The 26,803-nt window shown below is 69.2% G+C and overlaps 4 protein-coding genes across 4 annotated transcripts; 2 read left to right on the top strand and 2 right to left on the bottom strand.

Moving 5' to 3' along the window:
- Window positions 1–16: 16 nt before the first annotated feature.
- Window positions 17–4,502, bottom strand: NELFE (negative elongation factor complex member E). The gene is given in 11 exon segments (XM_029055355.2): window positions 17–158; window positions 367–469; window positions 648–702; window positions 1,424–1,568; window positions 1,669–1,697; window positions 1,699–1,995; window positions 2,160–2,197; window positions 2,369–2,443; window positions 2,564–2,709; window positions 2,967–3,036; window positions 4,315–4,502. Coding segments are annotated over 11 exon segments (1,230 nt in total). The 5' UTR covers window positions 4,489–4,502; the 3' UTR covers window positions 17–60.
- A 317-nt stretch (window positions 4,503–4,819) lies between these two features.
- SKIV2L (Ski2 like RNA helicase) lies at window positions 4,820–16,395 on the top strand. Its single transcript, XM_029055298.2, is given in 29 exon segments — window positions 4,820–5,156; window positions 5,596–5,711; window positions 6,671–6,780; window positions 6,902–7,019; window positions 7,114–7,228; window positions 7,411–7,485; window positions 7,585–7,638; window positions 8,858–9,099; window positions 9,191–9,328; window positions 9,591–9,670; window positions 9,672–9,734; window positions 9,830–9,976; window positions 10,120–10,204; window positions 10,375–10,481; window positions 10,672–10,818; window positions 10,924–11,020; window positions 11,228–11,440; window positions 11,826–11,936; window positions 12,037–12,270; window positions 13,148–13,285; window positions 13,478–13,615; window positions 13,832–13,936; window positions 14,082–14,220; window positions 14,328–14,454; window positions 14,567–14,777; window positions 15,189–15,299; window positions 15,404–15,622; window positions 15,848–15,988; window positions 16,086–16,395. Coding segments are annotated over 29 exon segments (4,083 nt in total). The 5' UTR covers window positions 4,820–4,855; the 3' UTR covers window positions 16,287–16,395.
- Window positions 16,396–16,401: 6 nt separating this feature from the next.
- On the bottom strand, window positions 16,402–20,066 carry DXO (decapping exoribonuclease). Its single transcript, XM_029055571.1, has 7 exons — window positions 20,057–20,066; window positions 19,609–19,900; window positions 19,213–19,448; window positions 17,395–17,614; window positions 17,084–17,219; window positions 16,901–16,995; window positions 16,402–16,655 (listed from the first exon to the last, which is right to left on the bottom strand). Exons 1-7 carry the CDS (start codon window positions 20,064–20,066, stop codon window positions 16,505–16,507), a joined length of 1,140 nt encoding a protein of 379 aa, XP_028911404.1. The 3' UTR covers window positions 16,402–16,504.
- A 279-nt stretch (window positions 20,067–20,345) lies between these two features.
- On the top strand, window positions 20,346–25,475 carry STK19 (serine/threonine kinase 19). Its single transcript, XM_029055392.2, has 7 exons — window positions 20,346–20,501; window positions 21,126–21,271; window positions 22,745–22,840; window positions 23,463–23,602; window positions 24,203–24,300; window positions 24,551–24,701; window positions 24,949–25,475. Exons 1-7 carry the CDS (start codon window positions 20,408–20,410, stop codon window positions 24,992–24,994), a joined length of 771 nt encoding a protein of 256 aa, XP_028911225.1. The 5' UTR covers window positions 20,346–20,407; the 3' UTR covers window positions 24,995–25,475.
- Window positions 25,476–26,803: the final 1,328 nt, after the last annotated feature.

Raw genomic sequence — 26,803 nt, 5'->3', positions numbered from 1 at the left:
AGACCGGGACACATTCCCACGTGGGAACTTCCTTTTATTGAGCCCGCGTCCCTCCTCCCCCTAGAACCCGTCGGCCAGGTTCTCCTTGTACACGTCGTCGTTGTAGACGATCTGGGTCCTCTTGTCTCGGTGGCAGCCCTTGACGCTGTTCTGGACGGCTGGCGGGGCAGGGGAGACCGAGTTGGGGCGGAGGGAGGGGGGAGGGGAGATGCGCACGCGAAGCAAGAGGGGGACCAGCGGGGGAGGGGAGGCAGGGAGAGACGGCGGGGGCCGGGGGATGCGGGTCAAGTGCGGGGCCGCGGGGGCAAGAGACCGCCCGCCTCCCGCCGCCCGGTTTGGGGGGGGGGGCCGGGGGGCAGGGCTTACCGAGGGAGCCCCAGACAGACTTCCCGGTGGCGGCGTCCAGCATGGGCTGCTTGCGGGCTATGCTCACTTTAAGCTGCACCGATTCTACCTGGGTCCCGTTCAGCTGGGGGACGACGGAGGACGGCTCAACGGGGACCCGAGGAGCCGCCCGGAGCGCGCGCCGCGCGCACACGAACACACGCACACGCACCGCGCAAGCGTCCTGTGGCGGGGGGAGGCGAGGCAGAGCGTTCACCGGGGGGAGAAGCTGGAGGGACTCTGGGGTCGGAGGGGCTTCTGACCTCAGCGATGGCCTGATCTGCCGACTCCATCTTCTCGTACGTGACAAAGGCGCAGCTGGGAGGAGGCGGGGGAGGCTGTCAGGGCGGGAGTCGCGGCCCCGGCCCCACCCCGACCCCCGACCCCCCCAACCATCCTCCGGGCTCCCCGCTCTCCTTCCCAAACCAGCCGCGGGAGGGAACGTAGGCGGGGCTCGGCTGTTCGGACCGCAAGCTCTCCGAGGTCAGGGATCGCCCCATCGACCTCTACCGCGCTCTCCTCGGCGGCGCTCTGCACGCAGTAGGCGCTCAAAAAATGCGGTCGATACGATCCACCTCTACCGTGCTCTCCCTGCCGCAGCCCGGCGCCGGGCACGTTGTACGCACTCAGTGAAAAAGATCGATACGATCCACCTGTACGGCGCTCTCCCTGCCGGTTCACGGCACGGTGCTCTGCCCGCAGGAAGCCCTCGATAAATATGATCGATATGATCCACCTGTACCGCACTCTCCCGGGCGGCGCTCGGCACAGTGCTCTGCACACGGTAGGCGCTCGGTCAGTACCCTGGACGAACTTGACTGGTCAAACCCCAGAGGGTCCGGGAACAAGGGATCGGGGAAGGGGGAATGGCCAACTGGGCACTCCCGGCCCCCAGGGACCTCTGGGGACCCTCCCCAGGCGCCGCCCCGACCCCTCTGGAATGTCTTCCTACGGTCGGCCCGGACGTCCGGACTCTTCCGCGCGGCCCGTACCGGCCCCCCGGCCCCACCCCCCGGCCCCGACTGGCCTCCGCCCTCACTTGCGGGGGGGATCCATGGAGAGGTCGATGATGTTGCCGAAGGGGGAGAAGGCTTGGCGGAGCATGGCCGGCGTCAGGTCGGCCCCGTACACGTACAACGTGTTCCCCTTACGGGGGGCCCGGCGCTCTGGAAACGAGTCTGACCCTGGGAGACCGAAGGAGCCGGTTGGGGACCTCGACCCCCACCCCCATCGCCCATCCCCACCGCCCCTCCGTCCGCTCCCCTGACAGGCCCCTTCACTCACGGCGGAAAGGCCCTTCCCGGTCCCGGTCCCCGGTCCCGATCCCGGTCCCGATCCCGGTCCCGATCCCGGTCTCGATCCCGGTCCCGATCCCGGTCTCGATCCCGGTCCCGATCCCGGTCTCGCTCTCGATCCCGGTCTCGCTCTCGATCCCGGTCGCGGCTGCGGTCGCGGCTGCGGCCTCGGGAGGGGGAGGCGGGGACGGGGGGGCCGCCGCGCTCCTCGTAGCCCCAGTCGAAGCCCCGGGGGGGCCCCTCTCCGCTCCCCGGACCCTCCGACTCCTCCCCCTCGGGCGCCAGCCCCCGCAGTCGCTCGCTGGAGGACACGAAGCTGGCGGAGAGAGCGACGGGCAGGTGGAGGGGGGCCCGGGCGTCCGTCCACCAGGGTTCCGGCTTCCGGTCTCCCCGGCGGCCACACGTTCGCCTCCCCGCTCCCGGCCCCGGCTGCTTCCCCTGGGCGGTGTGCGGGGGCCGGGGAGGCGGGGGTGGTCTCACCTCTCGTATAGCGACTTTCTCTGGGGGCGTCTGGACGACTGGAAAGAAGACTGTTTATTGTTATGTTATTGTTTTCTCCCAAGCGCTTAGTACAGTGTTCTGCACGCAGTAAGCGCTCAATAAATCCATCGAATGAATGAAAGAACCCCCACAATGGTGACGCCCTCCCCCCGCTCCCCCCGCTCCCCCCCTCGCCCCGCCCCCCCCACCTCTTGAAGGTCATCGTCGGCCGAGATGCTCCGCTGGAACGGCTGGAAGGTGGGGGCCGGACCCTTCTCGGGGTCCTGCGGGGAGGAGGAACGAGGGGGGCCCAGCTCAGGAAAGGGGCCGGTGGGAGGGATGCTCCTCTCCTGCCCCCCCCCCCCCCGCTCTTCCTCCCCGAACGCACCCCCCCCCCCCGCGACCTTGAGCTTCCCCTCCAGGGTCCGGGAGCGCTTGAACCCCGAGTTCTTGGTCTCGGCCTTGATGGCGCTGATGGCCCCGGACTTGACCAAGAGCTTGGCCTGCTCCGTGGCTGTGGCTGTGTCCACCGTCGGCTGCTCTGACATGGCTGAAGGGGGCCGGGGAGGGGGCGGCTTACGCTCGGCCTCCGAAGCCGCCCCCCCTTCTCCCCACGGTGTTCAGTCTGGCCTGGCCCGGTCCCCTTTAACGCCAGGAAGCAGTTCCGTCGGCCGCCCTCCCCTCCTCGCTCCGCTGCCAGGCGGGGCCCACATCAAGGTAGAGGGGCTCGCCGCTCTTCCCGGGGCCCGGGGGTCCCCAGGGCCCGGCTCCGCTCCTCCTTCCCTCCTCTCCGCCCCGGCTACTCACAGCGCTTGACCCCGCCCTGGCTGGCCGTGCTGCTGCTGCTCTGCTTCTTCAGGGCCAGTAAGGCCTTTTTCTGGGGGGCAGGAGGGGAAGAGAGGAGGTCAGCGAGGGGTCCCGTCCCCCCATTTCCCCAGGGCGGGACTCGGGGGCGCACGTACGAGGGCGCGCGTCGGTCAGACGTCGCCTCTGTGGCAGGAGGAGGGACTGGGTTGAGAGCCGAGGCCGTGGGGGGGCCTGATCCGCAAGGTCCCTCTGGGTCACGTTAGGAATGACAATTCGCAACGGCGATAATCACGGTAATAACAGCGATAATAACGACAACGACCGTGGCGTTTATGAAGCGGGACGCGTTAAGCACTGCACTTGAAGCCGTTTCGCCAGAAGCGGCGTGGCTTAGTGAAAACGAGCACGGGCCCGGAAGTCGGAGGTCACCGGTCCTCATCCCGCCTCCGCCGCTCGACTGCTGCGTGACCCCGGGCAAGTCACTTTAACTACTCCGTGCCTCGGCGACCTCGTCCGTATAACGGGGTCTAAGACCGTCAGCCCCACGTGGGACAACCCGACGACCTCGCATCTGCCCCGGCGCCCGGCACGTAGTAAGCGCTCAGCGTACGCCATCACTGTCGTCGTCGCGCTCGGATTCCACGGGGGGGGCTTCCCGATCCAGACAGGAGGGAGCGCGGGGATCGCATCCCCGTTTTACGGATGAGGGAACCGGGGTTCGATGCGGTGCTCCGCGCAGGGTAAGTGCTCCGTAAACACCATCGACGACGAGGGCCGGGGAAGGGAAGTGACTCGCCCGAGGTCTCCGAGCAGACGCGCGATGGGGCGCGGGGACGGGAGGCGGGTCGTCGGCCTCCCCGGCGGGGGCCCTCTCCACGAGGAGGGGGCGCCGCCGGTTCAGGCCTCCTCCCCGCAACTACCCCGGCGGGCTCCGGCGCCCCCCGGCCCGGGGGTGGGGAATAGCGATGACGATGATGATGATGACGTCGGCGGTCGTTGAGCGCTTACTATCGCCAAGCACCGTTCTAAGCGCCGGGGCGGATACGAGGCAACCAGCCTGTCCCACGTAGGGCTCGCGGTCTCCATCCCCGTTTTACGGATGAGGGAACCGAGGCCCAGAGAAGGGAAGCGACTTGCCCGAGGTCACGCAGCCGACAGGCGGGGGAGCGGGGAGTGGAACCCACGTCCTCTGACTCCCCAGCCCGGGCTCTTTCCACCGGGCCAAGCCTGGCGGAGCTTGAAGACGCCCCGGGGGGGCAAACAAGCTCTCTGGGCAGGGCCCGACCCGAGCATCCCCCCCGCCCCCCCGCCTGCGAGGAGGAAGCGGGGGACCCCGGCGGAGCGTCACCTTCTTCTTGAGTTTGCTGAATTTCTTCTGCAGCGCCTCCTCTTCCTCGCTCAGCCCCGGGGGCAGCACCAACATGGTGGCTCCTAGAGCGGGGAGATGGGGGGGGCCGTCCCTACCGGCTCCCTTTCGCCGGCCCCCCCTCCTCCGGCGCTCCGCACACAGCCGGCCCTCCATCCATCCCGCCTGATCGAGTGGGGGGTGGGGGTCGGTCGGCCAGAAAAGGGGGGGGCGGGGGCGGCGCCCCGCTCACCCCTGGAGGGCGGGGTCACCGCGGCGACGGGACGGGGGCGACCGGCGGGGCCTCCGTCGAGCCTCCTCTGTCGGCCGGGGGTCACCATGGCGGCGGGCCCCCCGCCCCGTCCGGCGGCCCGGGGGCGGGGGGGGGGGGGGACGGAGGGGGGTCACCGCGGCAACGAGGGAGGGCGCGTTGCCGTGGCAACGGGGAAGGCGCGATGGGGGGGCGGGGGAGGAGCTCACCCGCGGCGGGCGCGGCGGGCCGGGCCGGGCAGGTCCGGCGGGCGGCGGGTCGGGGCGCCCGGTGATGACTGGCGGGGGCGGGGCCTCGGCCTCGGCCTCGGGCCCCCCCTCCCTCCCTCCCTCCCTCCCTCCCTCCCGCTTCCGGGCCCGCGCCGCTTTCCGCCCCGGAGCGGAACGGAACGCCTCTTCTCCCTCCCCCGCTCCGCCCTATTTATTAATCGAGCCCCCGCCGTCCGCTTGGCGGCCCCTCGGGGGTCGGGCGACGGATGGAGACCGGCCCGGGCTCGGCCTCTACCAGGGGGAGGCGGCCGGAAAAAGAAGTCAAGAGGCCCCGGGAGCAGCGATGCAAATCGATAGCGTTCTAGGTAGAAGCGGCCCCTCGGCATGAATACACGGATACCTAAAGAAGGGCAGGGACCGTCTCTATCTGGTGCCGAATTGTCCGTTCCAAGCGCTTAGGCCGGTGCCCCGCACCCAGTAGGCGCTCAGTAAACGCGATCGAATGCATCTAGCCCCCGGTGCCGGAGGGGGCTCGGGGGGGGGAGACAGGCCCATCCCCGGCCCCCCGCCAGCTGCCGGTGCGGGAAAGGGGGCGGCCCCGCCACAGCGTCGGGCTGCGCTTTCGGTGACGTCGCCGGGGCCGGCGGGGCCGCCTTCCGCCCGGGGGAGCGAGGGGGCGGCCCTTCCGGCCGGGCCATGGACACCGAGCGGCTCGGTAACGGCGGGGCGGGGGAGGCGGGAGGCCGGGCCCGGGGCCCGATGTCCCACCTGCCCCCAACGCCCTCCCCCGCCGTGTCCCCTCAGCGCCGCCCCCGCCGGGGCCCCTGGACCTCCCGCTCCGGGCCCTGGAGCTGGGCTGCACCGGCCGCTGGGAGCTCCTGCCGCCCCGGGCCCGGACCCGGACCCCTCCTCTCGGCACCGTGAGTGGTCCCCCCATCGCCCCCCGCCCCACCCTCCCTCCTACCGTCATAGTAATAACGTCGGGACTGCGTGCGGACCGCTGTTCCGAGCGCCGGAGGAGATACGGGGTAGTACTACTACTACTAATGGTGGTATGCGTTAAGCGCCTCCTCTGTGCGGAGCTCCGTTTCGAGCGCCGGGGGAGAGACAGGGGTCGTCGGGTGGGCCCCCGTGAGGCTCCCAGTTAATCCCCATTTTACAGATGAGGCCCAGGGAAGCGACTCGCCCACGGTCACCCCCAGCTGACGAGTGGCAGAGCCGGGATTCGAACCCGTGACCCCCGACCCCCAAGCCCCGGCTCTCTTCTCCACCGAGCCACGCCGCTTCCCGTACCACGCGTGCCCCCCTGCCAGACCCGCCCGCCCCCGTACCTCGAGGGACCTCCGCCTCCCCCCATGCCATGATGATAATAATAATAATAACGACGTTGGTGTCTGTTAAGCGCTTACTACGCGCCGAGCGCCGTTCTAAGCGCCAGGGTAGACACGGGGCGATCGGGTCGCCCCACGTGGGGCTCCCGGTGCGGTCTAGAAGGGGAGACGGACTCTGCTAGAAGTAAATAGATTAGAGACTCGGACACGAGCGCCGTGGATAGCGCTGTGACCCTGTGGGCCCCGGGAGATCTCGCCACCCCTCGGTGGTGGTGCCCTCCCCCTTCCCCAGCTGTCCTCGCTCCATCCCCGCCCTCCGATCGATCGATCGACGGTATCTGTCGAGTCCCCGCTGGGTGCGGAGCGCTGTACTCAACGCTTGGGAGGAGGCGGTACAAGAGAATCCCCGGCCCTCATCGAGGTTACGGTCTAGAGGGGCCTTCTGGCCGTCGCGATCCCCACCCCTGGCCGGGCCGGGCCCCGCCCCGCCGCCCCCCGAGACCTCCGTGCGCCTCTTCTGACGCTCCTGGGTCTCTCCCCGGGTCCAGCTTCCTCACGGCCTGCCCCCCTGGGCCCCCGAGCTGCAGCACGAGACGGAGGACCTGTTCCTGTCTTCCCCGGCCTGGCTGCCCCTCTATGGGGTGGAGCACGGAGCCCGGTGAGAGGGGCCGGTGGGCGGGTGGACGGAGGCCCAGACCTCCCGGGGAGCCGGGGGGGAGTCGGGGTCCGGGGGGCCGCCGGGGGAGATGGGCTGAGGGGCCCCCCTCCCGTCTCCTCAGGTCATGGCCGCGGAAGACGGATCCTCGGTCTCTGCTGGCGGCCCCCGGAGCCCCCCTCCCGTCCGACCTGCAGGCCCAGAGACACCCCACGACGGGGAGAGTGCTGGGGTACAGAGAGGTGAGGTGCGGCCCGCCGTGAGCGAAGCTCCTCGGGGCGGGAGGAGAGCGGCCGGCCTACCCGCCCCCCGGTTCCTCCCCTCTGCCCTCCGCAGGTCTTGCTGGAGAACACCCAGCTCTCGGCTAAGACCTCCCTGTCCCTGCGCCGACCCCCGGGACCCCCGGCCCAGGCGCTCATGGGAAACCCGACCAACTACCCCTTCTGGCCTGGTAACTGGGCGGTGGTGGCGGGGGGTGGGCGGGGCGGGGGCGGGAGGGGGCTCCCTTACCCCGGGGAGCAGAGGCGGCCCGTGGGGGGCCAGGCTCGCGGCCCGTTGGGGGGGCAGGCTCGCGGCCCGTTGTGGGGGCAGGCTGGCTCCCCCCTGCCCCACAGCCCCCGGCCCCTCCCGCAGGAGGAATGGATGAACCTACCGTGGACGACCTGAGCTCTCGGTCGGAGGCGGAGGAGGACGTGGATTTCGAACGAGGTGCCGAGGGGTCCCTCGGGTGGGCGGCGATCGGGGCACCCTGCCGGCGGGCCGTAGGGGGGAGGGGGCGTGCCCTCACCGGTGCCCTCTTCCTCCCAGACCTCCTCACTGTCCCCCCGGGCTTCACGAGAGGAGTGGACTTTGCCCCCAAAAGTGAGTATCGCAGTAGAGCGTTCAGTCCAGTGCCCCGTGTAGTCAATGCTCGAGAAATACCGTTGATCGATTGGAGTGGTGAGGTCGGCGTTAGAGGAGCGAAGTGGGCGGCCTGGGCTGTCGTAGGAGAGCAGCGACGGGAGGTGGGAGCGGGTGAGCTGACCGAGGGGCTTCGAAGCCGATGGGGAGGGGTCTCTCTTTGACGCGGAGGCGGATGGGCAACCACGGGGGGTTCTTGGAGGAGTGGGGAAACGCAGACTCAACTTTTTATAGAAAAATGATCCGGGAATCTGAGCAAAGTAGGGAACGGAGAGGGAAGCGACGGGAGGCCGATGCAGCGGTCAGGTGCTTGGAGCAGCGGTTTGGATGGAGTGGAAAGGGTGGAGTCTAGCGATATGAAGGTAGAACCAGGGAGGATGTTGGTGCCGTCTCCAGTGATGGGAAGGTTGAGGGAGGACAGGGTTGGGAGGGAAGAGAAGGAGTTCTGATTTGGGTACGTTCAGTTTGAGGTGTCAGTGGTACATCTAGGTAGAGACGTCCCGAAGGCAGGAGGAAATGCGAGACTGCAGAGAGGGAGAGAGATCAGGGCCGGAGAGGAGAATTGCCTGTCACGCGCATAGAGGTGGTGAGTTCTCCCAAGGGAGCGGGTGTAGCCGGAGAATAGGAGGGGACCCAGAACTGAACCTTGAGGGGATCCCAACAGTTGAGTGGGAGGAAGAGGAGGAGCCCACGCAAGACGGAGAACGAGCGGCCAGAGAGGTAGGAGGAGAACCTGGAGAGGATAGCGTCAGTGAAGCCGAGGTTGGATAATGTGTTCCCGGGAGAAGGGGGCGGTCGATAGCGTTGGAGGTGGCTGAGAGGCCGAGGAGGATTAGGATGGGGTAGAGGCCTCGGGTTTGGGCAAGAAGGAGGTCACCGGTGACCGTAGAGAAGGCGGTGACTGTGGAGCGAAGGGGGTGGACGCCGGATCGGAGGGGTTCGAGGAAGAGAATTGGAGGAGAGGAAGTGGAGACAGCCGGAGTGGACAACTCGCTCGAGGAATTTGGAGAGGAACGGCAGGAGAGACGATGACTGGGAGGGAGCCGTGGGGTCGAAGGAGGCTTTTTTTAGGGTAGGGGAGACGGGGGCGTGTTTGAAAGCAGCGGGGAAGGAACCCCTCCGCAGTTTTTTCTAGCTCACCGTTCCTCTCCCTCCCCACCCCCCTTGCCTTGCTCCTCAGCTCAGCTCAACCCAGCCCCCGGCCTTCTCAGCCTCAACCTCCTCCTGGAGCCGCTGGATTTCGGCGACCAGGAGGAGGAGGACGGAGAAGAGGAGGAGAAGAAGGGGCAAAAGGAGAAGAAGAAGGAAGAGGAGAAAGGACCCCAGGCGGAGGCGGGAGAGGCCGCCCAAGAAGCTGGCCCGGATTTGCGGCCCAGCACACCACCGCTCCGGGCCGACAGCCTGGAGGACCTGGTGCTCAAGGTAGGGGGGACGACGGAGTGGGGTCGGGGGCCGGGCCGGGGGGGGGCCGGGGCGGTGACGGGGGGCCGTCGCCCCATCCCTCTGCTCCTAGGAGGCGCCGCCGGCCACCGAGGCCGCCCCGCCCCCCGAGCCCCCTCTGGCCCCGGCCCCCGAGCAGTGGGCCATCCCCGTGGATATCAGCGCCCCCGTGGACGACTTCTACCGCCTGGTCCCGGAGCCCGCCATCAAGGTCAGGGTCGTCCCGCCAGGTCACTCCCTCCCCCAGCGCCCCATGACTTCGCCGACCCTCTGACCCTTCACCCCCCCCCCGCCCCGGTTCTAGGCAAGGACCCTTCGGCCCAACACCCCCCGCCGCCCCCTGGCCCGACCGCCCTCTCACTCCGAACCCCGACCCTCCCCGTACAGCGTCCGGGCAGTTGGCCCGCTCTGCCCCTGTGGCCGCCACCGACTCTGGGCCGCCTCCCCCTCTCCTTCCCCCCCCACCCCCACAGTGGCCCTTCGAGCCGGACGTGTTCCAGAAACAGGCCATCCTGCACCTGGAGCGCCACGATTCGGTCTTCGTGGCCGCCCACCTCCGCGGGGAAGACCGTGGTGGCCGAGTACGCCATCGCCCTGTCACAGAAGCACATGACCAGGTTGCGGGGGCCCTGCCCGCTCCCCTCCCACGGGCCGGAGCCGCGCAGCGACTGTCCCCCCGGCCGGGGTGACTGACGTGCCCCTCCCTTCCCAGGACCATCTACACGTCCCCCATCAAAGCCCTCAGCAACCAGAAGTTCCGGGACTTCCGGCTGACTTTCGGGGACGTGGGCCTCCTCACCGGCGACGTGCAGCTCCACCCCGAGGCCTCCTGCCTCATCATGACCACCGAGATCTTGCGGTGGGTCAGGCCGGGCCGGGGACCCAGCGTCGGTCGGGAGAAGACGGGGGAGGCCTGCGAGGGGGCGGAGGGCCGAGAGGGTGGGGTCGGGGTCGTGGGGGGTGGGCGCTGACCCCGTGTTCCTCTCCACCCCTGCTGCGTAGCTCCATGCTGTACAGCGGTTCCGATGTAATCCGGGACCTGGAGTGGGTCATCTTCGACGAGGTGCACTACATCAACGATGCCGAGGTGGGCGCAACCCCCCTCCCTCCCGTTGGGACCACTTCCCTCGCCCCGGCCGGGGAGGCGGGAGGGGGCCCCGGACCGCCCCTCCCGGGCCGGGGGGCCGGGGGGGTATACCGGGGGGCCGGGAGGTGGGGGTGACCGCGGGGTCAGTCCGTCCATCCGTCCCTCGGCAGCGGGGCGTGGTGTGGGAGGAGGTTCTCATCATGCTGCCCGAGCACGTGTCCATCATCTTGCTGAGCGCCACCGTGCCCAACGCCCTGGACTTCGCCGACTGGATCGGGTGAGGCCTGAGGTCCTCCAGGCGGGGGCCGGGGGAGGCAGGGGCGCCTGGCCCCCCGGGCCCCCCGACGGCCCGGGAGGCGGTGTGGGATCCTTGCCCGCGTCCCCCGCCCCTCCCTTGCCCCGGGGGTTCGGGCGCAAGGGCCCGTGCCCTGACGGGAACGGGCGCTTCTCCCCCCGCCCCTCCGCAGGCGTCTGAAGAGGCGGCGCCTGTACGTGATCAGCACGGCCGCCCGCCCCGTGCCCCTGGAACACTTCCTCTTCACCGGGAACAGCACCCGCACCCAGGACCAGCTCTTCCTGCTGCTGGACGCCAAGGGGGCCTTCCAGACCAAGGGGTGAGCTGGGGGGGCCCGGCGGGGAAGCGGGGCGGGCCGGCGCCTGGGGCGTTCCGGCACCCCCCTCCCCGCTCCGACCCCAACCCAGTGGCCCGTCGACCCCAGGTACTACGCAGCGGTGGAGGCGAAGAAGGAGAGAACCAGCAAACACGCCCAGACCTTCGGGGCGAAACAGCCCACCCAGCAGACGGGGCCGGGCCAGGTGCGTCCGGCGGCGGGGGGTGGGATGGGGAGAGCCCCCCCCCGCCCCGGCCGCCTCCCCCGTCCCCCCCGTCCCCCCCGTCCCCCCCGCTCAGATTGGCCACCGGCTTCCCCGATGCTGCCGATCCTCCCCGCGACCCAACCGGCCTCCACCCGGCCCCCGCCTTCTGAAGCCCCCTAAATCCCCACCGCTCGGTGCCCCTCACAGGACCGGGCGGTGTACCTGTCCCTCCTGGGGTCCCTGCGGGCCCGCAGTCAGCTGCCGGTGGTGGTGTTCACGTTCTCGCGCGGGCGGTGCGACGAGCAGGCCTCCGGCCTGGGCTCCCTGGACCTGACCACCGCCGCCGAGAAGAGCGACATCCACCTGTTCCTGCAGCGCTGCCTGGCCCGCCTCCGCGGCTCCGACCGACGGCTGCCCCAGGTACCCGTCCCCGGCCGCCCCCGGGCACCATCCGGCATCGCCCCCTCCGCCCCCGGGAGGAGTGAAGCGGGATCCCGCCTGCTCCCTGCCTGTGCCCGGGGGGAGCTCTGCGTGCCCCCGCCCTCCCCTGGGGACCCCCACCTACCCCCCTTGCCCCTAGTGGAAGTCTAGTATGACCTCGTCCACCTCCAACGGGAGCCCCGTGTATCATTCGTTCATTCGGTTGTATTAACTGCAAGCTCACCGCGTGCAGGGCGCGATAGAACAATAAACGGGCCCATTCCCCGCCCACCACAAGCTTTCCGTCTCCTGGCCCGCCGCCTCCTCCCTCCTCTCCGCTCCCCGGGCGGAGCCCCCGCGTGACCCCTCGCGTGTCCGGGGGCAGGTGCTGCACATGTCAGAGCTGCTGCACCGGGGGCTGGGAGTCCACCACAGCGGGATCCTGCCCATCCTCAAGGAGATCGTGGAGATGCTCTTCAGCCGGGGGCTGGTCAAGGTGACGGGGGCCGGGGAGAGGAGGGCCGGGGCCGGAGCGGGAGGCCGGGAGCCGGTGGGGCTGAGCCCGAGGTCCCCTCCTCCTCCCCTCTCCCATCCAGGTGCTGTTCGCCACCGAGACGTTCGCCATGGGCGTGAACATGCCGGCGCGCACCGTGGTGTTCGACTCGACGCGCAAGCACGACGGCTCCGCCTTCCGCGACCTGCTGCCCGGCGAGTACGTGCAGATGGCGGGCAGGGCCGGACGCCGCGGCCTCGACCCCACGGGCACCGTCATCCTGCTCTGCAAGGCCCGCTCCCTCCCCGACATGGCCGACCTGCACCGCATGATGCTGGTGAGGCTCGCCCCGCTCCCGCCCTGGGCACCGTGGGGAGCGGGGAGGGAGGGAGGGATGGCGGCGCCGCAACTCGGGGGCACCGTGGGGATGACCGCCCCACCCCTGGGGACCAGACGTGGGCGTTTTCCTGTTCCCTCCTGCGCCTTCTTCTCATCTTCCTCCCGAGCTCTCCCCACTTCCCGTCTTCCCCTCCGATCTCTCCCTCGCTACCCCTCTTGCCCTTCGATCTCTCCCCCGCTTTCAGTCGGCCGTATTTATTGAGCGCTTACCGTGTGCACAGCCCTGTGCTAAGCGCTTGGGAGAGGACAATAGAACGATATAACAGACATATCCCGTCAACAACGAGCTCACGATCTAGAGGGGGAGACGGACATTGACGGAAATAAGTAAATGACAGACGTGGACATAAGTGCCGAGGGGCTGGGAGGGGAGATGAATAAAGGGAGCAAGTCAAGGAGACACAGAAGGGAGTGGGAGAAGAGGAGAGGACGGCCGTCCCTTTGATCTCTCCCACCTTCCCCTTTTCCTTCAATAATAATGATAATAAGGATGGTATTTGTTAATCGCTTACTATGTGCCAAGCACTGTTCTAAGCACTCCCCGACTTCCCCTCTTTCCCTTTGATCTCTCCCCCACTTCCCTCCTTTCCCTTCAGTCTTCCCCCCGTTTCCCGTTTCCCCCATCCCCTTTTCTCATCTCCGGCGTTCCCATCCCCGCCCTTCCTTTCTCTGGCTCGTGGGGCCTGGAGCCAGCTCTGGGGGGGGAGGTCCGCGTGAGTCGGAGGGTCCTGATTCCCTCCTCTCCCTCGCTGCGTCCTTCCGGTCGCCCGCTGCGTCGGCGTGCCCGTGTGTGCCCGCGTGTGCCCGGGCCCCAGGGGAAGCCGTCCCAGCTGCAGTCGCAGTTCCGCCTGACGTACACGATGATCCTCAACCTGCTGCGCGTGGACGCCCTGCGCGTGGAGGACATGATGAAACGCAGTTTCTCCGAATTCCCCTCCCGCCGCCACAGCAAGGTCCGGCCCCGCTCCGTGGCCCCCGTCCCATCCCATCCCGTCCCGTCCTTCTCCGGCTCCGTCCCGCCCCCCTCTGTCCCGTCCGGGCTCCGTCCTGTGCCGGTTCCAACCGGCCCCAGCTCCATCCCGTGTCCACCCTGTCCCACCCGGGTCCGTCCCACCCACCGGGCTCCACATCCCGCCCCGCCGCAGGCCCACGAGCAGGCTCTGGCGGAGCTGACGGAGCGCCTCAGGGCCCTGGAGGAGCCGGACACGTCGGGCCCGCTGGCCGACCTGCCCGACTACTTCAACTGGGGAGAGGAGCTGACCGAGACGCGGGAAGTGATCCAGGTGTGTGGGGGTGGAAGGGCGGGGGACCACGATTCCCTCACCGATTTTGGCGGGGGGATGTGCCCCCCGTCCCCCCTCTCCTCCCCTACACCTCCCCCAGGAGTACCATCCAAGGGGCTGGCCGCGGCGGGGGTGGAGAGCAGGGAGGCTTTGCCCCTCCCCGCCTTCTTGCCTCCCCCCGTGACCCCGTCCCCTCTCCCGGGCCTCGTCCCCCAGCGCCGCATTCTGGAGTCAGTGAACGGGCTGAAGTCGCTGTCGGTGGGCCGGGTCGTGGTCGCCCGGAGGTCCGAGGATCACAACGCCCTGGGTGTCATCCTGCAGGTGAGGGGGACGGGACCGGCGCCCAGGGAGCCGGGCCGGGTCGCGCCGGCTCCTAGCCGGACCGTCCGCTCGCCGGATGAGCGGCCGGCTCGGCCGGCCCCGCTCTCAGCGTTGGTCCGCCCCGCCGCTCCCCTCCCCCCCGCAGGTCTCCTCGGACATCGTGAACCGGACCTTCACCACACTGCTGCTGTGCGAGAGGGCGGGGGCCGAGGCCGAGGGCCCGCCTCCCCGCCGCGCCCCCTCCCCCGACGACCTGGCCGGGCACAATCTGTTCCTGCCCGAAGGTGAGGCGGGGGCCCGGGGCCGACCCCTGGGCCGCGTGCCCTGAGGGTGGGGGGATGCGGGCTGCCCGCCTGGGTGAGGCCCGACCTCTCCCCCCGCCTCCCGCCAGGCCCCTGTGAGCACACGGTGGCCAAGCTGCACCCCGGGGACGTGGCGGCCATCACCACCAAGACGCTGCGGGTCAGCGGGGAGCGGATCATAGAGGACTTCGGCAGGAGGCAGCAGCCCCGCTTCAAGTGAGCGGAGCGGGGGCCGGCCGGGGCCGGGGCCGGGGGACCGGGCCGGGGCCGGGGGGGGGGAGGAGGCCTCCGCGGGCTGAGACGGCCACGGTTCCCTGCCTCCCGTCAGGAGGGACCCCCCCGGGCCGGCGGTCACGTCCGCCCTCCAGGAGCTGGTGCGGCTGCTGCAGGCCCACCCGCAGGGGCCCCCGACCCTCGACCCCGTCAACGACCTGCAGCTCAAGGACGTGGCCGTGGTGGAGGGCGGCCTGAGGGTCCGGCGCCTCCAAGACCTGCTCCGGGGGGCCCGGTGCACCCACAGCCCCCGCTTCTCCTCCGAGGTCGGGGGGGGTGTCGGGGGCGCGGTGGGGCGGGCACACGGCCACCACAGTCCCTCCCCTCCCCGCCACCGTCCTCGGCCCCCACCACCCCTGGCCCTTCTTACCCCTATCGCTGTCCTCAGACTACTGCCCCTCCTACCCCGGGCCCCCACCCCTCTCCCTCCCTGCTCTCCCGTCTTCCTTCCTTCATTCATTCAATGCTATTTATTGAGCACTATTGAATGTGCAGAGCGCTGTACTAAGCGCTTGGAGAGCACTTCCTACCCACTCCCCAGCCACCGTCCCCACCCCGTCGTCTCTCTCCGTCGGTCGTGCTGGGGATGAGGGCGATCGAGGTGCTCGGGATGACATTGGGGGGGTGGGGCGGGGCGGGGCGGGCCCCCCCGCCGACCGTGTCCCCCCGCCCGTCAGTTCCTGAAACTGCAGGAGCAGAGGCGGCTGCAGAAGGAGCAGGAGAGGCTGAGCTTCCTGCTGTCAGACCAGTCGTTGATGCTGCTGCCCGAGTACCACCAGCGCGTCCAGGTGCGGGCGGGGGCCGACGGGCCGCAGGGAGCGACCGACCCACAGGCAGCCGGACCGAGCCGGCCCCGCCATCCGCCCCCGACCTCTCCTCTCCCCGCCCGTAGGTGCTGCGGACGCTGGGCTACGTGGACGGGGCGGGGACGGTGCAGCTGGCCGGCCGGGTGGCCTGCGCCATGAGCAGCCACGAGCTGCTGCTGACCGAGCTCATGTTCGACAACGCGCTCACCGCCCTGCGGCCCGAGGAGATCGCCGCCCTGCTGTCCGGCCTCGTCTGCCAGAGCCCCGGGGAGCCCCCCCAGCAGCTGCCCGCTCCACTCAAGGAGGTCAGGAACCGCCCCGCTTCCTCCGCCCAAACCTCCCCACCCCTCGACGACCCGAAGGCCTTCCCCTCCCCGATCCCGGCCCGCCCTCCTGGCTGTCGACGCCCGTCCGCCCGTTCCCCCGGCCCGGCTCTCACAACTCTCACAGCCCTGGCCCTCTGCGCCCCTCCACCCCCAGGCTCCTCTCCCCGGGCCTCCCCTGCATCCCGCGGTCCTGGGTGCCCGCAGGGGTTGGAGCGCGTGCAGGCCGTGGCCCGGCGCATCGGGGAGGTGCAGGTGGCCTGCGGGCTGAACCAGACGGTGGAGGAGTTTGTCGGGGAGCTGCACTTCAGCCTGCTGGAGGTCGTCTACGAGTGGGCCAGGGGCATGGTCAGTCACCGCGCCCGGCGGGGGGCCCGGGGGCGGCGGGGAGCAGAGGGAGGCCCCGGGCGGAGCCCCCTGACCGCCTCCTCCGGCCCCCCGGCAGCCCTTCTCGGAGCTGGCCAGGCTGACGGGGACCCCGGAGGGCCTGGTGGTCCGCTGCATCCAGCGCCTGGCCGAGATGTGCCGCTCGCTGCGGGGGGCCGCCCGCCTCGTCGGGGAGCCCGTCCTGGGGGCCAAGATGGAGGCCGCCGCCACCATGCTGCGCCGGGACATCGTCTTTGCCGCCAGTCTGTACACCCAGTGACCTCGTCGTCGTCGTCCTCCTCCGTCCCCCGTCCCCTCCCCTACCGAGGTCGGGGCCTTCTCCGCCTCGGCCCCCCGGGGGGAAACGCAAAATAACAACTTGGCAAACACGATCGTGTGGTGGTGCCCGTGGGCGGTGGGGCTGGTGGGGGGGAGGCCTCTGCCGGCCCCAGGGCTTTATTGGGCACGGAGAGGGCAAGGGAGGGCTTCACCACTCCCTCAGGGCCCGGGTGACGGCGTCTTGGGGGGTGACGGGGACTCCCGCGTCAGCGCGTCGATGTACCAGTCGGGCAGGAAGGCGAAGGAGCCGTCGCGATGAACCGAGACCGTCACGGGGCCCCCCGGCTCCCAGGAGAACAGGTGCACCAGCCTGCGGGGGGGCGGGGGGGGCAGGAAGGCGCCTCAGCCAGGAGGGGAGGCCTGGGCAGTCATGGGGGTGGGGGCGAAAGGTCCCCGGGTGGCGAGAGGAGGCCTGGGGCCCGGGAACCCTGAGTTGGAGGCAAGAAGGTGCTTGAAGGCGGAGGAGAGAGGATGGCTGGGGCCCGGAGGGTCCATGAGGTGGGGATGTGCCTGGTGGGGGGCGGGGGGGGGCGGGAAGGTGGCTGAGTCCCTTACCGCGGATCGTCCTGGGTGACGGTGGTCTGGGCGAAGTGCAGGAAGGCGGCACAGAAGTTCATGCAGACGGCCGGGTTCCAGGCCTCCCGGTCATCCTGGCGGGGGCGGGGGTGGGTCAGCGGGGGGACGGGGGGAGGGAGGCGGGTTGGGGGTGGGAGGGAGGCGGGAGCGGGGGGCGCTCACCCGCACGAGCTGGAACATGTCCATGGTGCGGAAGGTCTTGAGGGAGCGGACGGAGCCGTCGGGGCCGCGGAAGCCGGCGACCACGCGGGGGACCCCGGGCAGGAACGACTGCGCCCACCACTTCAGCAGCTTGTGCCTGCGGCCGGTGCGGGGGGGGGGTCGGGCCTTAGCTCTGTGCGCCCTGGTCCCATGCCCCGCGACCCCCCCGAATTCTTCCCGCCGTTCCCCGCCCCCCGGTCCGGCCCTCCCCCGGGTCCGCCTAGCCTTCTCGCCCCCCGTCCCTCGCCCGGTCCAGCTCCCCAGTCCCGCACCGGTAGAAGGTCCTCCACTGGGCGGGGCTGTGCATCTCCTTGGAGGTCTTGAGCTCGACGTAGCAGTCGGGGGGCTGGGCGGCCGGGAGCCGGGGGTCGGCGCAGTCCACCTCCCCCGAGAAGAGCAGCGGGTGGGGCCCCAGGCGGCTCCGCAGCACCGAGCAGAAGGCCACGTTGGTGTTCACCTCCCCCGTGGGGTCCGGAGCCCCGCCGGGCGTGTCTGCGGGGGAGAGGGGCCCCCGGCCCCGCCTCGCACCAGCCTCCCCGACGACGCCGAGGGCGGCGGGGACCCCCCCTCCCCTAATCGGTCCGGCCGTCCCTCCGGGCTATTCGCTGTGCACCCGCTGCGTGCGGGGCACTGGACTACGTGCCAGGAGAGCAATCGGTGGGATCTGTCGAGCGCCTGCCTGCAAGGCGCTACACTACGTGCTGGGAGAGCAATCGATGGGATCTGGTGTGTAGGAACTAAAGTGCTGGGATCCATTAAGCGCTTGTGTGCAGAGCACTGGACTAAAAGCTGATAGAGCAATCAACGGGTTCTACCGAGCGCTTGCGGGCGGGCCTGGGAGAGTAGTCGGTGGTATTTATTGAGTACAGAGCACCGGACTAGGCGCTCGGAAGAGTACGATGCAACGGAGGCGGTAGACACGTTCCCCGACCTCGAGGAAATGACGGGCTAGAGCAGGAGTACGTTCAGTAGGGGACGTTGACTCAGTCCCTGTCTTACAGTCTACCCAAGGAGACGGGCAGTAAAATCGGTTATGGATAACGTTATAATGATAAAGACGACTGTGGTCTTCTTAGGTGCTTACTTTTTACCAAGCACTGAACTAAGCACTGAGGTAGATACAAGATCTTCAGATCCCACGTGGGGCTCCGGGTTAAAGTAAGAGGGAGACCGGGGATCAGATCCCGTTACGGAGAAGTAACCGAGGCCCAGAGAAGCGAAGTGACTCGCCCAAGGTCACACAGCAGGCACATGGTGGAACCGGGATGAGATCCCAGGTCCTGTGACTCCCGGGCCCGGGCTCTTTCCACTAGGCCACGCTGCAGGGGAAGCAACAGAGTATAAGGAGATCGCAAAAATCAGATTCACCCCACCCCCTAGGGCAAATCCCGGGGGACGCTACGGACTTCAGTGCACAAGATGAGACAAAGGGAGGGGAGATGAGTCGCGGAAGGCTTCCTGGAGGAGACGTGATTCAAGTCGGGCTCTGGAGACAGCGCAGCGATCCGTCGCACGTGAACGGGGAGGGCGTCGCAGGCAGGGAGAGGGGCGTGAGCGAGGGGTCGGGCGCGAGGGACCAAACCGTACACGTGTACCGTTCGTGCTTGTAGCCCGTGTACACACACGAGGTGGGCTCACCCGCACACGTGTACCGTTCCAACCTGTAGCCCGTGTACGCACGGTCCCAAAGCGAGGCGGGGGGGGGGGGAGTGGAGAAGTGTAGGGTCCTCACCAGCCCACAGGTACCGTTCAAACGTGTACAGGTGCTCCCAGAGGGGAGAAGGGGGCAGTTCTCACCCACGCAGGTGTACCGCTCAAACCCGTAGAGCGAGTCCACAAGCTCCCCCGGGGAAGGGGAGGGTCCCCTCCGGCACCCGTGGACCGCTCGAAGGCGTGCGCGCCGTGCGCTCGGGGAAGGGAGGGCGGGGTCCTGGCCGGCGCACGCGTGCCGCTCGGACCGGTACCCCACGCGGGCGAGCTCTCGGAGCGGCGGGGGCCGGGGGGGAGCGGTCCTCCCGGGCCCACGCGTGCCGCGCCGAGGCGTGGGCGCCGGGCGGGTGCGCCCGGGGAGGGGAGGGCGGGGTTCTCACCGGCGCACATGTACTGCTCGAACTTGTAGCCCATGTAGGTGAGCTCTCGGAGCAGCGGGGGCCGGGCGAGGCGCTGGGCCCGGGCCTTGGGGGTCTCCACCTCGCTGAGGTAGAGGGTGCCCCGCAGGCGGGAGGCCGCCAGCCACCAGCCGTCCTGCCGCTCGTAGGGGGTGGTCAGCAGCTTGGTGAGGTGTCCCCGCCACGTCACCACGGCTCCGGACAGCCAGCCGGGACCCCTGCGGGGAGAACACAGTGCACACGCGGGGACGGGACGCGTTCGTCGGGGCGTGCAGAGCCCGGCACCAAGCGCCGGGCCTCCTCCTCCCCCCCCCCCCGGCCGGCGCCCTCCCGCCGGGCGCGGGGGGGCGCGGGGGTCCGTCCCGGGGGCGGGCTCACCCTTCCAGCCGGGCCCGGTGGTCCAGCAGCCAGCGGAGCAGGTGGTCGAGGCCCTCGGGCAGGTCCTCGTCGCGGGGCCGGTAGCGGTCGGCGTAGCCGTCGCGCAGGTCGAAGGGCGGGGCGGGCCCGCGGCCGGGCGGGGGCGCGTAGTAGCGCAGGGCCCGCGCGTCCCCGTGGTAGCCGCGCGCCGCGTCCAGCGAGAAGCGGCCCAGCTCCGACGGCCGCCGGTAGAAGGGGAAGGGGCCGCCGTACAGGGACGGGAGGGTGGGCAGGGCGGGGGCGGCCGAGGCCGAGGCCGAGGCCGAGGCCGAGGCGGCGGGGGGCCGCTTGGCCGCGGGCTCCTCCTCCTCCTCCTCCTCCTCCGCCGCCGCCGCCCCGCGCCGCTCCATGGCACCGCGACTCACGGCCGGGCCGGGCCGGGGCTCGGGGCTCGGGGGTCCGGGCCGACTTCCGAGCATCCCCGGCGCCAGGGCGACCGACCCCCTCCTCCCGGGGAAGGGGGCGTGGCCTCCCCGAGGGGGCCGCCCAATCAGGCGCGCCGGCCGGGGGGCGGCAGGGAGCGAGGGACCAATGGCGGCGTCGTGCTCCGCCCCCCCCCCCCCGGCGGGGGGCGGGGCCTCTCCCCCACCCTTCCGGGTGACGTCATCGCCAGAGGCGCCAAAGCGAGCGCGGTCCCCGCCCCCATCTCCTCCTCTCCTCCTCCCCGGCCGCGGCTCTGACGTCACTGACCCGCACCGGAAGTCCCGGGCCTCAGTGTCCCCGGCTCCGCCGTTGGGGGGGCCGGGGCGGCCGCGGGGGGATGAGCCGGAAGCGACCCCGCCTCATCCCCGACCCCTTGGGGCCCAAGCGGCGGCGGGAGAGCGGGCCGGAGGACCGGCCGCGGGGCGGCCCCGGTAACCATGGGAACGGGGGCGGCGGGGAGGCGCGCCCCCTAGCGGCGAGACCCCGGGGGTGCCCGCGCCTCTGCCCGGGGCCGGAGGGACCTTGGCCGAGTCGTTTCACGTCTCGGGGCGTCGGGTCCCTCCCCTGCCCCGTGTCCACGTGGGACGGCCGCCGCCCCCGACCCGATTAGAGAAGCGGCGGGGCTCAGTGGAAAGGGGAGTCGGAGGTCATGGGTTCGAATCCCGGCGCTGCCCCTCGTCAGCTGGGTGACCGTGGGCGAGTCACTTCACTTCTCTGGGCCTCAGTGACCTCATCTGCAAAATGGGGATTAACTGTGAGCCTGGATCTCCCCCGGCCCTTAGAACGGTGCTGTACACATAGTAAGCGCTGAACAAATACCAACGTTAGGATTAGCCTCCACCCACCCCAGCGTTCAGTACAGCGCCTGCCGCCTAGTAGGCGCGCGCACCGCGTCCCCCCTGCTATTCGCTCCCCTCTGGCCCAGCGCGTAGAATAGCGCGTGGCACAGAGGGCGCGCTTAACCGGTACCGTGATGAGGACTGTGGTGGTGGGTATTAAGCGCTTAACGACTGGCACTGAAAACCCTGTGCCCCCCCCCCCCCCCCCCCCGGCAGCGGCCCCGGGCGCCGTGCGGGCGGCGTTGCGGGAGCTGGGCGGCCTCTTCCCCCGCCGCCTGTTCGAGGACGCGCTGCCCCCGCTCGTGCTCAAGACCCAGATCTACAGCCTCGTGCCCGACCGGACGGCGGCAGACCGGCAGCTGGTGAGGGCCCCCCACCCCCCATCCCTCCCCGACCCCCCACCCCCGGGGAGCCCACCCCTCACAAGCCCGGGACAAGCGGCGTGGCTTAGGGCCTGCGTCGCCGGCCTGGGAGCCGGAAGGTCCTGGGTTCGGATCCCACCTCCACCCCCCCCCCCCCCGTCTGCTGTATGACCTTGGACAAGTCACTTCACTCCCCTGGGCTTCACTTACTTCATCTGTAAAACGGGGATTAAGAGTGTGAGCTCTACGGGGGACAAGGACCGTGTCCAACCTGACTTGTGTCTACCCCGGCACTTAGAACAGTCCTTGGCACCTAGTAAGTACTTAACGAGTACCCTGTATCTCCCCCAGCGCTTAGAACAGTGCTCTGCACATAGTAAGCGCTTAACAAATACCAACGTTATTATTAACCACCGTTATCGTTATTGAGCACCACTTGTCCGCAGAGCACTGTACCGAGCGCGGAGGCTCCCATCCCCCCCCACCCAAGAAGCTTGCGATCTAGCGGAGCCATCAATTGGCGGAATGTATTGAGCGCCGCCTGGGCGCAGAGCACTGTGCTGAGCACTCAGAGGCGGCGGCGGGGTACGTCGATAGGATCCCCGCCCTCGGGGATCTTACCGTCTAGCGGGTCAACCGATGGAGTGTATTGAATGCAGACTGCGTGCGGAGCACTGTGCTGAATGCTTGAGGGGGAGCGGAAGGGTAAGCGGCCTCAAGGATTTTATGGTCTAGCAGATCGGTCAGCCAGTGGAGTGTGTTGAGCACTGCCTGTGTGCAGAGACTGTACCGAGCACCCGGTAGGGTGAGCGGTCACAATCCCCCCCCTCAAGACACTTCCTATCTAGCGGATCGATCGGGGGTGTGTATCCAGCGCCGACTGTGTGCAGAGCACTGTACGGAGCGCTCGGAAGGGGATGGGAGGGTAACTGGTCACGATCTCGCGGAGAGCAATCCGTTGGTGGCATTTGTTAAGCGCCCACTGGGCAGAACACTGTACCGAGCGCTTGGGAGAGTCCACAAGTAAATAATAATTCTGGTATGTTTAAGTGCTTGCTGTGTGCCAGGCGCTGTGCTAAGCACTGGGGCGGATACGAACAAATCGGTTTGGGCACGGTCCATGTCCCTCCCGGGACCGTCTTCACCCCTGTACGTAACTCGGTGTCCGTTTCCCATCCAAAGATCAGGGGTGACATCTCTGTTGCCCCTCCCCCTTGGGCTGGAGTCCCATGGAGGGCAGGGACCGTGTCCCGCCCGCTGGTCATTTGTCCACCCCAGAGCTCAGCACAGTGTTTGGCCCAGAGTGAGTGCTTTACAGCCCCCAGGCTTTACTGCCTGCGCTGAGATCTCGGGGGAGGAGAATCCCCCCCCGCCCAGTCCCTCGGCTCACTCGGAGCCGCCGTGGGGAAGGGCCGGGCGGTCTGACTCCGGGTGGGCCCCTGTGTGCCCCGGCCCCCTTCTCCCCCACAACAGAACGAGCTGCGGGAGCAGGGGGAGGTCCGGCTGTTCCAGCTGGGATTCGACGCTGACGCCCAGGGGGTCATCTTCACAGAGGACTTCAAGACCAAGGTGGGGCGGGGGGCCGGACGGGGGGTGGGGGGGGGGGCGCAGGGAAGCGATGGAGTCAGCGAGGGGGTCCGGGGTGAGTAAAGTTACTGCCCCACCCCCCAAGGGAGTTTCTAGGCCCAGGGGGAGACAAGGCCGACCCTCCCGGCCCCAGGAGTGGCGGGAGGAGATGGTGGGGGGCAGGTTGTCGGACGCGCAGGGGGGGATTTTAGTCCGGTGAGGCTTCCCGGAGGAGGAGGGGGAAGGGGCTGGGGTGGGCAGGATTAGGGAGGCAGGCGGTGTCTGAGGGCCTGCGAGGGCCGGGGCGCGGGAGGAGGAGGCCTGGGCGTCGGGCCACTTGGCCGGAGGTGGCCGGGGGGGAGGGAACGGGGCAGGAGAGCAGGTGGCGGAGAGGCTGCTGGGAGAGGGCAGGCAGTGAAGGCCCCAGAGAGGGAATGGGGCAGAGAGGGCAGGAAGCGAGGATCTCGGGAGGGACCGGGGCAGAGGGGCTGCTGGGAGAGGGCAGGAAGCGACGGCCCCGGGAGGGCCGGGCCAGAGAGGCCGCTGAGAGAAGGCGGGCAGAGAAGGCCCCAGGTGTTGCGGGGAGGGCCGGGGGCGGGGGCTCAGGCGGCCAGCTTCCCTCCAGGCGTTGGCGGCGTCCGGGGGTCGGAGATGTGAGGGGACGGTGAGGCGCTTTCTGGACTCGGTGCTCCCGGCCTGTGGGGACCTCAGCTTCCAGCAGGAGCAAATGGCCCAGACGTTTGGCTTCCGGGACCAGGAGATCACGTGAGTCGCCGCCTCCCCCGGCGCCCTCCCGGTCCCGGAGCCCCGCCCCTCCCCGAGTCCCCCCGGCCGGCCCCCGACTCCCGGTCACAGAGCCCTCTAAGTTTACCGGCTGGGAACGTGTCTGCTAATTCTGTCGCGTGGTATTCTCCCAAGCGCTTGGTAGGGTGCTCCGCACGTAGTAAGTGCTCGGTAAATTTCACTGATTGATTGTCGTCCCCCCCGCCCCCCCCGCACCACTGGAAAATGGGGCTTTTCCAGGACCGCGTCAGTCCCCCACAGGCCTTCCGAGGTGACAGCGGTTCAGACGGTCCTAGCCCGGGTCCCCGCCCCAGCTTTCCAATCACCCGTCTGAGCCTGGGGTCTGTCGCTCCTGCCCATCCGTCGGAGGGCGCGATGGAGCCATCTGGGTTCCCGCTCGCTTCCCCGCCCCGTCGGGTCCCCTCCCCCGAAACTGGACCGGTGGTCCTCCCCGGGCCTCAGGGTTGCCCCCCCGCCCCGCCCCGTGGAGCGGGCGGGGGCCGGGCCCCGGTGAACCTGCACTCCCCCACCCCCAGTCGGGCGGCCCCGCCCATCCTCTCCCGCCCCCTTCCCCTCCTCCAGGCAGCTGGTGAATGCCGGGATCCTGACCGTGCGGGACGCCGGGAGCTGGTGGCTGGCGGTGCCCGGGGCCGGGAGATTCGTCAAGGTTTTCGTCAAAGGTACGCCGCACTCCCCGCCCCGCCCCTCCCCGGGGGTCGTGGATCCCCGCTCGCACCCCTTCCTGCTCCCCCTTCCCCCGGCGGGGAGCCTCAAGGCCTCTGGCGGCAATGGGGCTGGGCCACTCTGCCACCTGCCGGCCCGCCCCGTTGCCTCCCTGTCACCTGAGCGGCAGCCTGTGGCACCGGGGAAGGGGCCGGGGGCGGCGCCTCACGCCTTCCCTCCGTCCCCCTCGTGGTGGTCTCCCCTCAGGGCGCCAGGCGGTGCTGGGGATGATCCGGAAGGCGCGATACCGGCAGCTGCTCCTGGCGGAGGTCCTGTCCCGGCGGCGGGCCCCGGCCGCTGTGCCCCTGGGCCTGGCCTACCACATCCACGACCTCATCGGGGCCCAGCTGGTAGACTGGTCAGTGCCTGCCCCTTCCCCTCCCCCCCGCCCCCCCCCCCCCCCCAATCATCCCCTCTGCCAGAAACGGACCCGTCCAGACTGGGGCCCGTCCTGTCATGACCCCCGCCCCCAAAAAGTAGAAGAGGGGGTCACGACAGGACCCCTAACCCCCGCCCAAGATGCCACCTCTCCCCTCCCCCGACCCCCGCGGCTCCCGTCCCCTCAGCCCCGTGTCCGAGACCGCAGCCGCCTTCCTCCCCTGCAGCGTCCCCACCACCTCCGGGACCCTCCTCCGCCTGCCAGAGACGTGAAGGACGTTCCCGCCCGTGGACCCTCCCCCGCCCCGCCCCCTGGGGGCGCCGGGCCTCGGCGGACCTCGCTCTGTGCGCCGTGTGGGAAGGGGAGCTGCACGTGCCCTTTCCCGGAGACTGGGGGTGGAGCAGACAGAGGCGGCGGGAGTACTGGCAGCGGGCAGGGCAGGGCAGAGGCCCCCCCGATCCCCTCCCGGGGCGGCTTGGCAGAAGCCTGGCCGTGGAGCGCCCTGGGTCCCATGGGGCTGAGCCCCTCGAGGCCGGGGCCAGGGCCGGGGTTGGCGGGGGTCAGCAGGAGGCTAGCAGAGGTCCGGCGGGGGCCAGGGGTTGGGGTTCGGGCTGTGCAGATGTATGGATTCGGTGTTGCATGTAGGATAGGGGTCTCTCTCTCTCTCTCTCTCTCTCTGCCCCACTCTCCCTCTCTCCCCTCCACCCCATCCCCCCGGTTTGGGATCAGCCCATTAAAGTCTTGCCAGCTGTGCTGGGCGTGGAGAGTCCATTTCATCAGAGAGGAGCCCGACGGGATGGGGGGCGGGATGGGGCCAGAGGATTGCCTCCTCGCTGACCTCCCTGCCTCGTCGTCTCTCCTTCTCCAGTCCCTACCGTGCTCACTCTGTTGCTCCAGAAACACTCAGGCCATGTTTCCCTACTCCTCGAGACCCTCGAGTGGTTTGCCCATCCGCCTCCGCCTCAAACAGAAACTCCACACCATCAGCTTTAAAGCCCTCAATCCACTCGCCCCTTCCTACCTCACCTAGCTATTCTCCTACTACAACCCAGCCAACGCGCTCGGTTCCTCTAATGCCACCCTTCTCACTGTACCTCGATCTCGCCTATCCCGCCACCCACCTCTTGCCCACATCCTGCCCCTGGCCTGGAATGCCTTCCGTCCTCGACGATGGCTCTCCGCCAACTAAGAAGCCTTCCCCGACTAAGCCCCTCCTTTCCTCTTCTCCCACTCCCTTCTGTGTCGCCCTCGTGTTTGGATTTTCACCCTTTAATAACCCCACTTTCACCCCCCCCCACTTACGTAAATATCCATAATTTATATTAGCGTCTGCCTCCCCCTCTGGGCTGTAAGCTTCTCGTGGGCAGGGAACGTGTCTACCGACTCTGTTATCGTCCTCTCCCAAGCGCTTAGTCCAGTGCTCTGCACACCGTAAGCGCTCAATAAATACGATCGTTTGAGAGGCCGGCTGAGGCCGGCCCCTCCCCCAGCGAGGCCGGCCTTGAGCCCCGGCAGCGGAGGTCAGCCCGGGCAGCGGGGCAGCGGCCTCCCGGCCGGCCGATCCCGGCGCTGGGGTCCACTCTCCTCCCGGCTCAGAGTGATTCAGCCGGGCCTAGCAGGTGGGCTCAGGTGCCAGCCTGGGCTGCTGACCCAGAGCTCTTCCTGATCCCACTGGTCTCGCCCACGCTCTACACCCTGCCCAGCCCTCAGTCGATCAATCAATCGATGGGATTCATTGAGCACTTACTACGTGCAGAGCGCTGGACTAAGCGCCTGGGAATGGACGATCCAAAAGAGTTGGTATCAACGTTCCCTGCCCACACTGAGCCTCCGGTCTTGACAGAGCCGCGTGGCATAGTGGATAGAGCGCACACCTGGGAGTCAGAAGCTCACGGGTTCTAATCCCAGCTTGACCACTTGTCTGCTGTGTGACTGTGGGCAAGTCACTTCACTTCCCCGGGCTTCCGTTCCCTCATCTGTAAAATGGGGATTGAGTCTGTGAGCCCCACATGGGGCAGGGGCTGTGTCCAACCCGATTTGCTTGTATCCACCCCAGCGCTTAGTACAGCGTCCGGCACACG

Source organism: Ornithorhynchus anatinus, chromosome X5 (genome assembly GCF_004115215.2).
Source record: "Ornithorhynchus anatinus isolate Pmale09 chromosome X5, mOrnAna1.pri.v4, whole genome shotgun sequence".
Classification (NCBI taxonomy): domain Eukaryota; kingdom Metazoa; phylum Chordata; class Mammalia; order Monotremata; family Ornithorhynchidae; genus Ornithorhynchus; species Ornithorhynchus anatinus.
Note: the sequence above shows the minus strand (reverse complement) of the source record. Positions and strands in the feature narration are given on the sequence as shown.